Source organism: Nicotiana tabacum, chromosome 8 (assembly GCF_000715075.1).
Source record: "Nicotiana tabacum cultivar K326 chromosome 8, ASM71507v2, whole genome shotgun sequence".
NCBI classification, from domain to species: domain Eukaryota; kingdom Viridiplantae; phylum Streptophyta; class Magnoliopsida; order Solanales; family Solanaceae; genus Nicotiana; species Nicotiana tabacum.
The window spans coordinates 31,570,044-31,585,202 of NC_134087.1; the positions used below are offsets into that span (position 1 = coordinate 31,570,044).

At 37.9% G+C, this 15,159-nt stretch overlaps 1 protein-coding gene across 1 annotated transcript; it reads left to right on the top strand.

Annotated features, from left to right (window-relative positions):
* Window positions 1-208: 208 nt before the first annotated feature.
* LOC142163025 (uncharacterized) lies at window positions 209-3,405 on the top strand. Its single transcript, XM_075220274.1, has 6 exons — window positions 209-646; window positions 1,392-1,522; window positions 1,577-1,733; window positions 1,985-2,313; window positions 2,428-3,207; window positions 3,315-3,405. The coding sequence occupies exons 1-6, from the start codon at window positions 209-211 to the stop codon at window positions 3,403-3,405; spliced, it is 1,926 nt and encodes a 641-aa protein (XP_075076375.1).
* Window positions 3,406-15,159: the final 11,754 nt, after the last annotated feature.

A 15,159-nucleotide genomic window follows, 5' to 3' on the forward strand; every position in this document is an offset into this window, starting at 1 on the left:
CAGCAATGGTAATCTTATAGTTGGTTGATCGCTCCCTTGCTCATCCTGAAGGAGTGATTGAAGATGTGTCAGTTCAAGTGGGTTCGTTTTAATATTCCCTGCCAATTTCATTATCTTGGACTACAAGCCTGATCGGGAAGTCCCATTAATTTTGGGGCATCCATTCTTAGCCACAGGCTGAGCTTTTATTGATGTATGCGAAGGAAAAATGACAATGAGAGTCGGTGATCGAGTGGAGGTATTCAATGTGTATAAGGCACTCAAATTGTCAGCCCACTATGAAGAGTTATCTATGATTTCTGTGGTGGAAAGTGATGTTACGTCATTAGTGCCTTATATAAGCCCCATAGATCCTCTTGAACGAGCTTTGACTAGGGATGAAGAAGACCGTGACGATGAAATGATGGGAGAAATTGATCAAGTACTTGACATGTCTTGCAGTTATGTCCATGGGTTTGGGAAATTTGAGGAGTTGGATAGGCCTGTCACTCAGACCCCTCCTAAGCCATCTATTAAAGAAGCTCCAAAGCTAGAACTTAAGCCCCTTCCAGTGCATCTGCGCTATGCTTATTTGGGGAACTCTGAGACATTTCCAGTGATTATCTCATCCATCTTGACTAACATACAAGAAGAAAAATTGTTCAGAGTACTTCGCGAGCATAAAGGCTATTGGGTGGACAACTGCTGACATCAAGGGAATCAGTCCATCGTTTTGCATGCATAAAATATTTTTGGAAGACGGACACCACCCTAGTGTTTAGTAGAAAAGGAGATTAAATCTCATTATGAAAGAAGTCGTGAAGAAGGAAGTAATTAAGTGGCTCGATACAGGTATCATCTTTCCTATCTCTGACAGCAACTTGGTAAGCCCAGTGCAATGTGTGCCTAAAAAGGGAGGGATGATTGTAGTAGAGAATGAGAAAATGAGCTAATTCCTACTCGCACCGTAACGGGGTGGAGATTTTGCATTGATTATAGAAGGCTCAACAAAGCAACCTGCAAGGACCACTTTCCACTTCCATTCATTGACCAAATATTGGACAGATTAGCGGGTCATGAATATTATTGTTTTCTTGGTGGTTATTTGGGATACAACCAGATTGTCATATGTCCATAGGATTAGGAGAAGACCATTTTTTCTTGTCCTTATGGCACGTTCACCTTCAAGCGAATGCTATTTGGTCTTTTGTAATGCACCAACATCTTTCTAGAGATGCATAATGGCTATTTTCACCTATATGGTAGAAAAATTTGTGAAAGTTTTTATGGATGATTTTTCAATCTTTCGGTCTTCTTATGATGACTATTTGAAGAATTTGATCAAGGTGTTAGCCCGTTGTGAAGAAACAAATCTAGTGTTGAATTGGGAAAAGTGCTATTTTATGGTGCAGGAAGGCATCGTGTTGGGTCACAAAGTGTCTAGAAGTGGCATTGAAATTTATAAGGCGAAGGTGGAGGCGATTGAAAAATTACTTCCATCCATTTCGGTGAAGGGTGTCTGGAGTTGCTTGGGACACGCAGGGTTCTATCGGCGCTTTATAAAGGATTTTTCAAAAATTGCTACTCCTTTGTGCAGGTTGCTTAAAAAGGATGTAACTTTCAATTTTAATGACGCGTGCCTTAAGGCATTTGAAGAGCTTAAAAAGAAGTTGGTGGTTGCCCCCATTATTGTGGCACTGAATTGGTCCTTACCATTTGAACTTATGTGTGATGCAAGTGACCATACTATTGGGGTAGTCTAGGCCAGAGGAAATACAAGGTATTTTTTTCCATCTACTATGCGAGTAAGACTCTTGATGATGCACAGCTGAATTACACCACCACTAAAAAGGAGTTGTTATCCATTGTGTGGGCCTTTGAGAAATTTTGGGCATACTTAGTGGGAACAAAAGTCATAGTCCATATCGATCATGCAGCAATCAGGTATCTATTTACAGAAAAAGAATCTAAGGCTAGATTGATGTGATGGGTTTTGTTGGTGCAGGAATTTGATGTAAAAATACAAGATCGAAAGGGCACAGAGAACCAAGTAGCTGACCATCTATCAAGGCTGGAAAATTACGACCATGTGGAGGAGGGTGGACAAATTAAAGAAGCATTTCCTGATGAGCAACTTTTTGCTATCACCCAAGACCCTCCCCAATGGTACGCAAACTATGTGAATTATCTTGTAAGTGGGGTACTTTCTCCTGAAATTAAATCTGAAGCTAGAAAGGGGTTTCTACATGATGTGAACTTCTTCTATAGAAATGAACCACATTTTTACAAGCAGTATGTTGATCAGTTGATGATGAGATACATTCCAGAAAGGAGGTAGAATTAGTGTTGTATGATTGTCATGCATCACCTTATAGGGGCCATCAGGGAGGCGATAGAACAACTACAAAGGTATTACAATCTGCTTTCTTTTGGCCAACATTTTTCAAGGCTGCCCATGCAATTGTTAAGAAGTGTGACCAGTGTCAGAGAACATGGAACAATCACAAAGAGGCATGAAATGCCTTTGAATAACATACTGGAGGTCGAGATTTTTGATGTGTGGGGAATAAATTTTATGGGACCATTCCCATTGTCCAAAGGAAACAAATACATTTTACTAGCAGTTGACTACGTATCAAAATGGGTAGAGGCGATCGCATTGCCAACAAATGATGTCATGGTGGTAGCTGTATTTGTGAAAAATAACATATTCTCGAGGTTTAAGACTCCACGTGCATTGATTAGTGATGAAGAGATACATTTTTGCAATTGGTTGTTGAATAACCTTCTAGCTGAATATGGAGTCCGCCATAGAGTTGCTACAACATATCATCCTCAAACAAGTGGACAATTTGAGGTGTCTAACACAAAAATAAAGCAAATCTTAGATAAAACGGTGAGTGTGAATAGGAAGGATTGGGTTGCAAAGTTCGATGATGTCTTGTGGGCATATAGAACTTCATATAAAACTCCAACTAAGGCATTGTCGTATAAGCTTATTTATGGAAAGGCATGTCACATTCCTATTGAACTTGAACATAAAGTGTATTGGGCTATTAAAAAGTTGAATATGCACCTTGAAGCCGCTGGTGAGAAGAGACTCTTGCAGTTGAATGAGTTAGATGAGTTCAGGCTGCACTCTATGAAAATGCTAAACTATACAAAGAGAAGACGAAAAGATGGCATGACAAGCGTATCAAGCCACGTCGCTTCGAGCCAGGACAACAGGTATTATTGTTCAATTCTAGGCTCAAGTTGTTTCCTGGAAAGTTAAAATCGAGATGGTCTGGCCCGTTTGGCCAGGAAATTGAGCTACGTGCTTTAAATGGTGAAAGGAAATTTTTAGTGAATGGACACAGAGTCAAGCACTATTGGAGAGGAATAATTGATCGTGAGAAGACCAATGTTTTACTCGCTGATGAGTAAACGAGGCCCTGCATCGTTTGCGACGTTAAATCAGGCGCTTGTTGGGAGGCAACCCAGTTTTACTGCTTTTTTATTTTTATTTTTATTATATTATTTTATAGTGTTTATTTTGATTTTTTAGGATGATAAGCATAGGAAACAAAGACATTGGAAGAGTGCAAAAGCGAGTTTGATGGTGAGAACTAAGTGTGGGGTGCCCACACAAAGAACCATACCTGGGAGAAGTTAGAGTATCCCGTGAGCTACTAATTCTTTTGCCTTTATCCTACCAGAGAGTCTCTTTTACCTTCTTGTTATTTATAGTGTATATTGAAGATATTGCAAAATTTTAAGTGCGGGTGAGGAGATTATCTGGGTGATTTTCTGTGCTATCTTAGCTTAGTTGTAGTACTTGTTCTGAGTGTAGTAGTTCTAGTTTTAAATAACCGAAAAAAGTAGAAAAATTAAACTTCTCCCGATGATAGATCTCATTCGACAGGTTTATTGAGAGATTTAAGTCGAAAGAAAAAAGACAAGAAGATTTTCTTTCGTAAGGTAGTGTAATAATTCCCCCTTGATTTTTCTTTGTACCACGGTTCTTTTCCAAGGGCGTTGTTTGAACCAGGTGTAGCTAGATTTATGTTTTTTAAGGAGTTGGAGTCGGTGTGCTATGATTGGAATTGAAGCAATATCTCTTGACTTTGTTATGCCTTGAGAATAGTGAGTACTTTGGTTGTGACACTTAGGCTCAGTTTTTGACTCTTGTTTAAGTACCTTAAATTGTTTGATCTTAACTTTGCTTAACTGGTTTGACTAGAGTGTCTTGATGAGTCCAATCCTAAGTGTGTTATGTGCCGTGTGTGTGAGGTTTGTTTGTGTCATTCTATGCATTGAATTTGATATCTAGAACTTGCCTCGTGTGTTTGTAAAGCGAAATAGTAATTTTGTTCAGTCTTGGAAGTGATATAGATATTTCTTTGTTGAGCCAGATATATATATTTTATCCGCCTAATTGTTACGTATCACAGTTATTTCACCTCTCATGAGCAATTGAATCATAATGAACTTTGTAAAAGTTATGGAAGTTGGTTTGGCTTTTGAGTGGAACTAATAAAATAAGGAGAAAAATATATTGTTTGGAAAAAGTAAGAGCCAATTGAATTGAAAAAGAAAGAAAAAAAATAGTTGTATTGTGTGGAAAATATTCCTTGATAATGGTATCTTGATGTAATTGAGCTTAAAAAATTATGGAGTTAATGTACATTAATGTGAAGGTGGAGTTATGGTTTGACATAAGTGTGGGGTTTTAACTGTTAAAATATATGTATTAAAGTTCTTAGGAAGGTGTAGCCACTAGTATATCTAAATGTATCCTACCCGTCTCGCAGCTTACATTACAACCAATTAAAGTCCGAAATGATCCTTGACTGAATGAGCTCGATTAGTAGAGTAGTATACTACGGGCAAGCATATGGTTCATCTTTTATGGCGTATGAATGTTGTTTCTGAGAGTGAGTGAATTCTTTCTATATTAAGTTCCTAATTGTTCTTGAATTTTATGTGTGTGGAACTACTCTCTTTTGTTGTATGAGGGCACTTGATTCATAAAGGAAAGGTAATGTCGTTGACCTCTATGTTAGAGTAAGTGAGCAGGTTGTGAAAAATGTGTGGTGCTTGTGAGTCAAATCTTGAGGTGAGGATGTTATACTATTGTGCTTAGTCTATTTTAAATATTCTTGATATGATGAGTTATGAGAATTGCTTAAAAGGGTCGTGTTGTTGTAAATTGTAGAAAGTTGCTCGAGGATGAGCAAGAGTTTATGTGTGGGGTATTGATAAACGACCAAAAATTCATATTTTTTTGTATACCTTCATCTCATAACTCGTGTGGTTACGGTAGGTTACATGAGATTGTGTACTAAATTATGCTCATTACGTGCATTCTTACGTGTAGGAGCAAGTTGAATGAAATGTGAGCAAAAGAAGTTAATTCGTGACTAAAAGACCAAAGAAGGACTTTGCTCGTTCACTCTCGCGTGCACACGAGGGAGTGAATGAGCTATTAAGAAAGAGCTTGGAGAAAAAAATAGTGAAGTATAGCAAAAAGGCATGGAAGTGCACGAGAGACCTAGAAGAAAAAGAAAAAGAGAAGAACTTTGCTCGTTCACTCTCGTGTGCGCACGAGAGAGTGAACGAGCTAACATAAAAAAAGCTGTTTTGAAGTGGGCTTGTATTATTTCACCCCATGCTAACCCTATCCCATATAAATACTATTTAAACTCATTTTTGAAGAGGGAGGACGTGACTTGTGAAGAGAGACGCCACTTTTGAAGAGAAACTACACACGGGAAACATTCGGGAGCAAGGATATCTACGATTTTTTCAACTTTTCTTAGTATTTTCAATTATCCACACTTATGAATTTGTTTGATACTATCATGAGTGGCTAAAACCCATAGTTCTGGGATTTGTATTTAGCCATGAATATTGTTGTTTGATGTAGACTTAACCTTGATTATTTTTAACCATTATATGGTTGTTTCTTCAATTCTGTGATTAATTGCTTAATTATCTAGCCAGCAGTTAAGTTCTATTTACTATCTATGCTATGCTTGGTGTCACACCTCCTTTTTACACCCGAGGGGGATATAAGGGAGTTTTTCCAATTAAAGTGACATAAATCGAAATGGAATTGTTTTATTTAATTTTTAGAGTTGCCATTTGGAATAGTTTATTTGGTGTCCCAAATCACCGATTTATTTTTAAATCCCAAATCGAAGAGAATTTTGACTTTATTTAAAAGTCTGTGAAACCAGAAATTCTAGATAAGGAATTTTCTTAACCTGAAAGAAGATGTTAGGCATTCCCGGGTTATGTGGTTCGAGCATTGTCGCTTTAACTAATAATAATTGGCCTAATTATCTGATTTACTACGCGTTTTAAATCTATTGTGCATTATTAAGTTTTGACCGCTTTTAACTATTTATGAAACTATTCTAGAACAAGTTACGATTGTCGTACACTTGTTTGTTTGATACACATTGTGAATCGTGTCATGGGAACCGTACCCACAATCTACAATATATTTAATTTATTAGCATTATTAGAAGTTGTAGCCGGGTCACATAAATGTACCCCCAGATTTGGAAATTATGTATCGCAACTACGTCACGGGAACTGTACCCGTAGCTGTGAAAGTTTTATTATAAACGCGCCCAAAGCAAACTACGAATGTTCAAAGTATTTTATACACTAGTTATGAATATTCAAAGTCTTTTTCCACACTAGTTTTTGCATTAATGTGAGGGCCATAGATTATGGGATTCATTTGTAGATGGCACGCCTCAATTTATTTCAAAGAATTTAACTCAACTAAAACAAACTATGGATGTTCATATTTAAAACTAATTTGAAGTTCAATATAAGGCTACTAATTATATACATGCTTGGGGCATATGTGTTGGACCTTTAATCATTTTGGATAAGGGAATTGGGCTAGCAGTAGCCCATTGGTTACTTGGTCAAGGACAAATCAGCGTTGAAGCTGCATTAGGCTCATAATTTAGCCCAGAAGCAAAAAGAAACTCAAAGGCCTTGACCGGCCTGCTTTTGATCACGGCTACCCTGACATAATAAAGAGGAGTTGAAATGATTCAGGCCCTTTAACTCATAATAAAACTGGCCTTTCGTGGGCTTTGAATTTCTAGCCCAATAAAGCCTTGCTAGGCTATGTGACAGATGAGTGAATGCTAGCCTGCCTAAATCGAATTTCAACAGGAACAGTCCAAGAATCACGGGGCATCATATTTCCTTAATTACTTTGTGACTCACCATTAGATTTACCTTTAAGAAATCAGTGAAATCGAAAGAACTCTAAATTTTAACGTCTAATGAATTTTTCAAACCTTGACATGCATCAGTAATAGAGAAATGTTGAGGACAATGCATAGTTCCCAAAGTCATGAATACATTCAACTAAATAAGAGATAAATGCTAGTTTAATAATACTAGGGAAACATGTTGAGTCATTAGATCACCCCACAAGCCAAATATAATCAAGGTTTACTAGAATCTAACAATGACTAAATAATTCTACCAAATTTCACGGGATGCACAACTAAAGATTTTATATTACAATGAAAATCTAATATGAATGACAGTTACAAAAAAATACAAAAAGACATTTTTGGCATTCTGTAGCATCACGAATGGGGCCCGTAGCCCTTTTTTATAACAAAATGCTCGATTCTACATATTGAACCTTTACTTCATGAAATTAAAAGCTCCATTTCAACATATGGCTTTAATACAAATTTTCATGAGACAAGGAGTTATATGACTAAATGTATCATAAAAAAGGTTAAATATTGACTACTAACATGCTCCAACAGGATGAACAAATATCAACAGCATCTGAACTGGAATAGTCTTAATTTTTAAAAAAATTCAACTGATGATTAAGTAAAGAAAGAGCTAATATTAACAGCTGATGCTAACAGAGAGACATAGGCAACACATGTAGCAAATTAAATACAAAAGAACTCAAACAATAGGCATAGTCATGGAATCAACCAACTAAGAAACCTCATTTTTATACTTCAAAGAGAAATACAAAGGTGTTTTGGCATACCTAAAAGTAGCATGTAGCAACAAAACACCAGAAATAGAATATGAAATCCTGAATCGATGATATCTAGCCCAGAACCTCACAACAGCCAATGGAAGATGAGAAAACACAGCAACCAACAACAGTAAATCCCAGAAAAAGAAATCCTTACATTCAATCCATTTTCGACTTATGAGAACCAGAAATCCCAAAGAGGTTCTTTAAGTTTTTGCTAAAATCAGAAGAAAATGGAATCGGCTACTAATGAAACAGTAGCTAAACTTTTAGAGTATTTTTTAGGGTTTTGAAAATCTATCTTAATGAAAGAGTAACTTTTATTTATATAGAACATACAAACACAGCATCCAAAGAATATTCTGACCTAAATTCTTTGGATAGTACAACATATTGACAGAGAATAATGTACAACTTTCCATTTTTCAGCATCTTTTCCAACAAATTCTGAATAGCTGGTACATTTCTAGAACTTTCCTCTTAGGTCTGGGCCAAATGTCATGGCCAAATGGCCCAAGACAGGCCCAAGTCATGGCCAGATGGCCCAAGCCAGGCCCAAGCCCAATACAACTTAGGCCTTGACTGATTAGGCCTTCATTGGCCAACCCAGAACCCAAAAATCAGAGTAAAATTGTACAAACTAACCTAGCAATAACCAATCAACTAATAATTAAATTCAATTAAACTAACCTAAGGCAAATTGTAATTAACCTAAACATGCTAACAAATGAACTAAATACTGATTAAAATTAAACTAAGATCTACTTATCATGCAAACAAAGCTAATGAAGAAAACACAATCAATAAACAAATGGGAATATAAGTGGTGAAATCAAATTGGCACTTAAAGAAAGGGGATATGAGATTTTACCCCGTTTTAACTTAGAAAAAGTAATGATAAAGAATTTGAATGGAACCGATGAATTCTGGCTGGAATCCGGCGAACCTGTCCGAATCAGATGATCTCAGAATGACTCAAAACTATCGTCAACCGATTGCACTTTTTGAGATCAATCTATTAATGTAAGATTTAGGTCAAAACGAGTCTTAATTGCACAAAAATCAGTAAAGGAAAAGGAAATTAGGGTTTGCTTTTTTGGGGGTTTCAGATCCGAAATTAGCTAGATTTGGCTGGGATTTAGGGAAAACTAGTGATGGATTTGGAAAGAAGGGGGATGAGGATTGCATGGTGCCCTTTTGGTCAGATTTGGAGTGTTTCCGGCGCCGTGAGGCAATTTCCGGCGGGCGGCGGCTGGTGGTGAAGGGTTGGGGAATCCTTGGCGGCTAGGGTTTCAATTTTGGAGCTGGGGTAAGAGACTTATGAGTTTCTTTGGAGGGTTAGGGGATTTTCGGACAGATATATGGAAATGGGAAGTTCAGTTCTCAGCAGTTGGATCATTGAAGATCAACGATTGAGATTTAGTTGGGCAAAACGACGTCGTTTGGGTGTTACTGAAGGGCTGGACCGGGTAAGGGATTAGGCTGAGTGGTTTGGGCGGGGTTTTAAAGTTAATTGGTCCAATTCAAAGGATTGGCCCAATTTTAAAGAAACAAGACCAAAAAAATGTATTCTTCCTATTTTTCTTTTCTTTGTTTTTACTTTTCTTTTTCTCTAATTAATTAAAATCCTAAATTAATCTAATTTGTAAAATTAAACTAATTATCTAATTATAAAAACTACAAAATTAGTTAAACGTAAATTAATGAAAAGGAAATTACTAAATTAGCATTAAAACTAAAAATGTAAAAATGAATGATATTTGTTTTTGTGATTTTTATTTTAATAAAGCAATTAATTAACTAATTAATCATAAAAATATGGACACAAAATCTAAATGCAATGCATGATATTTTTTGACATTTTGGGGGTATTTTTCATGATTTTAACAAAATTAAATGTGCACAAAAATTCAAACAATTAATAAAAAAACTTTAAAAACCCTAAAAATTGAAAAACAAATTGGAAAAAATCTATTTCTTCAATTTTGAAGGAGTATCTTTTGGTAGGGTAAAAATCATGTGTTCACAGCTTCCCCTCTTTGCTCGGAAATGCGAAGAGTTTTCGGGCAAAGATAAAATGAGCAACTACGAGCAATTTTTGCCCGTTTGAAACTCCATGGGAAGCATTTTTTTGGAAAAAGTCTAACCGAACCTTGCTTCGGAGGTTGCCTACATATCCCTGGCTATAAAGGAATCAGGTCATGTAGTTCTGGAATTTTGGTAGCTGAGACTACCGAGAAACTGTGATTTCACTGTTGTTGCTGCTGTTTCTGCTTGCTGAGCTCCTTATTACACTAAAATGAAAGAAGAAAAGCTAAAGTAGCTAAGCCTATCAACTATGAGTTACAAGATTCCTATCTATAAACCTTCTAAATCTTGATCTTGAGTCTTTACTAGTTCTTCCTGCAGACTCTGATCTGAATCTTGATGCCCGTTAGCTGCAACCACTCATTCATTCTTCTTTAGCTTTTCGAATCAAGGCGGGACACGCAAGGCTTGTGACTTCAATCATCTCTTGAATAATCTGCATCTTTTCTCTGCTTCTACACTTAGAGTTTAATTCTTTTCTTATTTTTCTTTTCTTTTATTTGGATTGAGGCTTCTTCTTTTGGTCATCTCAAACCTCGTGCCTTATGGTAAAAAAAACTTGTTCAGGCACCAAAAATACAAATGAATGAAATTTTTCTGCCCCAGTTTTTACTAGGAAAATTTCGTGAGTTATTGCAACAAAAATCTAAACTATTTCTTTATTAAAAGCAATAAAATTAGGATTGTGTATCCTTGAGAAAAAGAGATTAGGGAGTAGAGACCCTATATCTAAAATGAAATCAAATGGGAATCAGAGGCCCTAAGTTGGAAAGATTACCAGGTTATGCTGGCATAAACTAGAGAGTGGGACCCTATACTGGAAAAGACTACCAGGTTATACTGGCAGAGTCCTCGGGTTATGCTGGAAGAGTTCTCAGGTTATGTTGGGAAAGTCATCGGGTTATGCCGGAAAGGTCCTCGGGTTATGCCGGAAAAGTCAACGGGTTATGCCGGGAAAGTTATGGGGTTATGCCGGAAAGGTCCTCGGTTATGCTGGGAAAGTCATCGGGTTATTATCGGAAAGGTCATCGGGTTATGCCGGGAAAGTCATCGGGTTATGCCGGAAAGGTCCTCGGGTTATGCCGGGAAAGTCATCGGGTTATGCCGGAAAGGTCATCGGGTTATGCCGGGAAAGTTATCGGGTTATGCCGGAAAGGTCCTCGGGTTATGCCGGAAAGGTCCTCGGGTTATGCCGGAAAGGTCCTCGGGTTAAGCCGGGAAGTCATCGAGTTATGCCGAAAAGGTCCTTGGGTTATGCCGGGATCAACTAGGGAGTGGGACCCTATTTTGGAAAGATTACCAGGTTATGCTGGCATCGACTAGGAAATGAGGCCCTATGTTGGGAAAGACGTAGCTAGGGATTGGAGACCCTATACTACCATGATTTTGAATTTTTCTTCTTCCCTCTTTTTCATTTTCATCATTTTTCTTCTTTTTCTTTTTTATTTCATAGAACGAGTAAATGCGGGAAAGAATTTTGGAGGGGGCTTCCCTTTTTTGGATTGTTGCTGCAAAGCTGTTTCTAGCCCTTACGCAGTTTCCTTTCGGTTGCACCTGCTTTTTGCAAGGTTGCTTTGTCTTGCACCTGTTTTCATGCTTTTCAAACAAAGAACAATTTGTCAGTTTAAAATGGTGGTTGGTTTTGTTGCCTTGATTATTTCAATCACTTGATCTTGGCCCTGCTCTTTCAATAAAAATCTCCATTGCTCGCTGGTTCTTGTGGAAGCTGGTTTCATTTCTAAACCCAAGGATCTTGACTTTCCAAATTCCACATAATGATTAACCCGTGTGGGGCTGGGCCTTTTTCCATCTTATTTTGCCTTTATGGGCACTTGATTGATTTCCTTTATTTTTAAGAGTTTTTTATTCTGGAGCATCGGCCATCATGGCCAGTCGAGGTCGACTTGATGCACCTACCTAGGCTGGGTGCTTTTCTTGAATTTTAGCTTTTCTCAAACAAAATCCTGTAAAACCAATCTTTCCATCTTTTCTTTGTATTAGTTTCAGAGGATAATTAGACCGAAAGGGATTCAAAGAAAAGTTAACAACGGACAGGATAATGAGTTTAAACGAGCAGTGTCATTTTGGGTGAAAGGAAAGAAGGACTTATCTGGAGTGCATGCAGACTTCAATAGACATGACATGATTCTTGGACTAGACACCCGATCTGTGCAAACCATCCAATTCTCATAAACCCATCATAACCCCTATCTCAAAACCGAGAAGCCTTGCCACGACTCTATCAGTACCAATGGTTGTAAGGGATCCTTTTTTTTCGATCAGTGGCACCCTTTGCGGGTTTTCACCAACCGACCTCTCTCATTTCTCTTCTCACCATCGTCTTATAGTGCTCTTTGCGAGTTTTCACTAATAAGACACTCTCATTTTAAATATTTCTACTCACCTTCGCCTTACGGTGCCCGTGTGGGTTTTCACCAATAAGACTCTCTTATTTTATTTCTCTCATTTGATTGTATTCGGTTCAAGTAACCAACATCCTCCCATTTTGAACATTTTTACCGATTAATCAGAAGGACTTTGAACAGGATTTAGGGTAAAAAGAGTTTGGATTGAATTACAACTTCGGAACCTTTCAGGCGAACCATCACTGAACCATTATAAATTTTTCCCCAATTTCACTTTTGGGGAAATGTGAAATTTTGTTTTGGTGTGACTGAACCCCAGAGAGAGGATGCCTACGTATCCTTTCGGAATCAAGTCGAAGGTAGTTCAGAAAACTTTTTTTTATTTTCTTTTTATTTTTGTTGTTTTGTTTTGTATTTTCTTCTTTCTTTTTTTAACATTTTCGGGTTATAATAAGGATAATCAAAGAAAGGTAACTGGCTCAAACGGTTAGCAAAGGTTAAAAGTGTTTGGGGTAGCAAGAATGAAAGCCTTCGTCATTCCAATCAAAGAATATTTGTACCGCAGAAGGGTTGAACGTAATACCGTTTGACCGCGTCTGCATTGGCAGCTGTGTCAAGGTCATTTCCTTTAATGTCTCCCAAGTACAATGCCCCTTTTAGCAACAATTTTCTTACAATGTACGAACCTTTCCAATTAGGAGCAAATTTTCCTTTTGCTTCCTTATGGTGCGGGAAAATATGCCTCAAGACGAGTTGCCCTACTTCAAAGTTCCTGGGCCACACTTTCTTGTTGTAGGCACAGGTCATTATCTTTTGATACGACTGCCCGTGGCAAACTGCGCCCATCCGCTTTTCATCAATCAGAGTTAACTGTTCTAGATGGGTCTTGACCCATTCATTGTCCTCAATCTCAACTTCAACGATGATTCGAAGAGATGGAATTTCAACTTCTATGGGTACTACGGCTTTAGTGCCATAAACCAATAGATAGGGTGTTGCCCCAAATGATGTGCGCACAGTGGTGCGATATCCCAACAATGCAAAAGGCAACTTTTCATGCCATTGTCTAGAACTTTGAATCATTTTCCTGAGAATCTTCTTGATGTTTTTGTTCACTGCTTCAACAGCACCATTAGCTTTAGGCCAATAAGGGGTAGAATTCCGATGTGTGATCTTAAATTATTGGCATACCTCCCTCATTAAATGACTGTTCAAATTTGCAGCATTGTTCGTAATAATAGTTTTAGAAATACTAAAACAATAAATAATGTTGGAATACATGAAGTCCACCACTGCTTTCTTGGTGACGGACTGCTTTAACCCACTTTGTGAAATAGTCAATGGCAACTAAGATAAATTTGTGCTCGTTTGAAGCTTTTGGCTCGATCGGCCCAATTACATCCATAACCCAAGCAACGAACGGTCATAGTGCTGACATAGGATGTAATTCTGAAGGCGGTGGATGAATCAGGTCACCGTGTACCTGACACTGATGACACTTTCGGACAAAACTAAAGCAATCCTTTTCCATAGTCATCCAGTAATAACCTGCCTGAAGGATTTTCTTTGTAAGGACGTATCTATTCATATGGGGCCCGCATACTCCTGTGTGCACCTCATTCATGATTCTTCCGGCCTCTTAGGCATCCACACATCTTAAAAGGTTTAGATCTGGATTCCTTTTATACAAGACTTCTCCGCTCAAAAAGAAACTACTAGCAAGCCTTCTAATGGTTCTCTTTTGGTCTCCACTAGCTTGTTCGCGATATTCCTTTATTTTCAAGAATCTTTTGATATCATGATACCATGGCTGAACATTTGGCTCTATCTCAACTGCATTACAATAACTATGTCTTTCTCGAATTTGGATTTCCAGTGGGTCAATGTGGACATTGCCTGGTTATGGCAGAATCGAGGCTAAAGTAGCTAACGCGTCAACTAACTCATTGTGGAATCGAGGGATGTACCTGAACTCAACAAACTTGAACCGTTTGCTAAGATCTTCCATATGTTGCCTATATGGGATAAGTTTGATGTTCCGAGTTTCCCATTCACCTTGAGCTTGTTGGATAATCAAGTCAGAATCTCCCATGATTAACAATTCTTCCACATCCTGATCGACTACTATGTTCATGCCCATAATGCAGGCTTCATACTCGGCAGTATTGTTCATACAGAAAAACCAAAGTCAGGTTGTGGCCAGATAATGCTGACCAGTGGGCGAAATCAAAATTGCCCCAATCCCAACACCTTTTGCATTCACAACTCCATCGAAGAACATTTTCCAAGCATTAGTGTCTTCTGGAATTACCTCAACTGAATTTACTTCCTCATGCGAAAAGTAGGTACTCAAAGGCTGATATTCACCATCAACAGGATTCTCAGCTAGGTTATCTAACAAGGCTTGAGCCTTCATTGTTGTGCGTGTGACATAGACTATGTCAAACTCGATGAGCAGGATGTGCCATTTCGCTAACCTTTTTGTAGTCATCGTCTTTTGGAATATGTACTTCAAAGGATCCAGTCTGGTTATGAGATAGGTGGTATAAGCCAACAAGTAAGGCCTAAACTTCTAAGCGACCCAAGTTAAAACGCAGCAAGTTCTTTCCAACAAAGTGTACTTGGCTTCATAACTAGTGAATTTCTTGCTCAAGTAGTATATGGCTTGTTCTTTCTTTCCGGTCACATCACGTTGCCCGA

Bases quoted from the DNA above. Each gene is read 5' to 3' on its own strand.
- LOC142163025 (XM_075220274.1), top strand. From the start codon at position 209: ATGACAATGAGAGTCGGTGATCGAGTGGAGGTATTCAATGTGTATAAG. The intron at 647-1,391 runs GTACTTCGCGAG...TTTATGGTGCAG, and splicing joins AAGAAGAAAAATTGTTCAGA to GAAGGCATCGTGTTGGGTCA. The intron at 3,208-3,314 runs GTATTATTGTTC...AAATGGTGAAAG, and splicing joins GCTTCGAGCCAGGACAACAG to GAAATTTTTAGTGAATGGAC.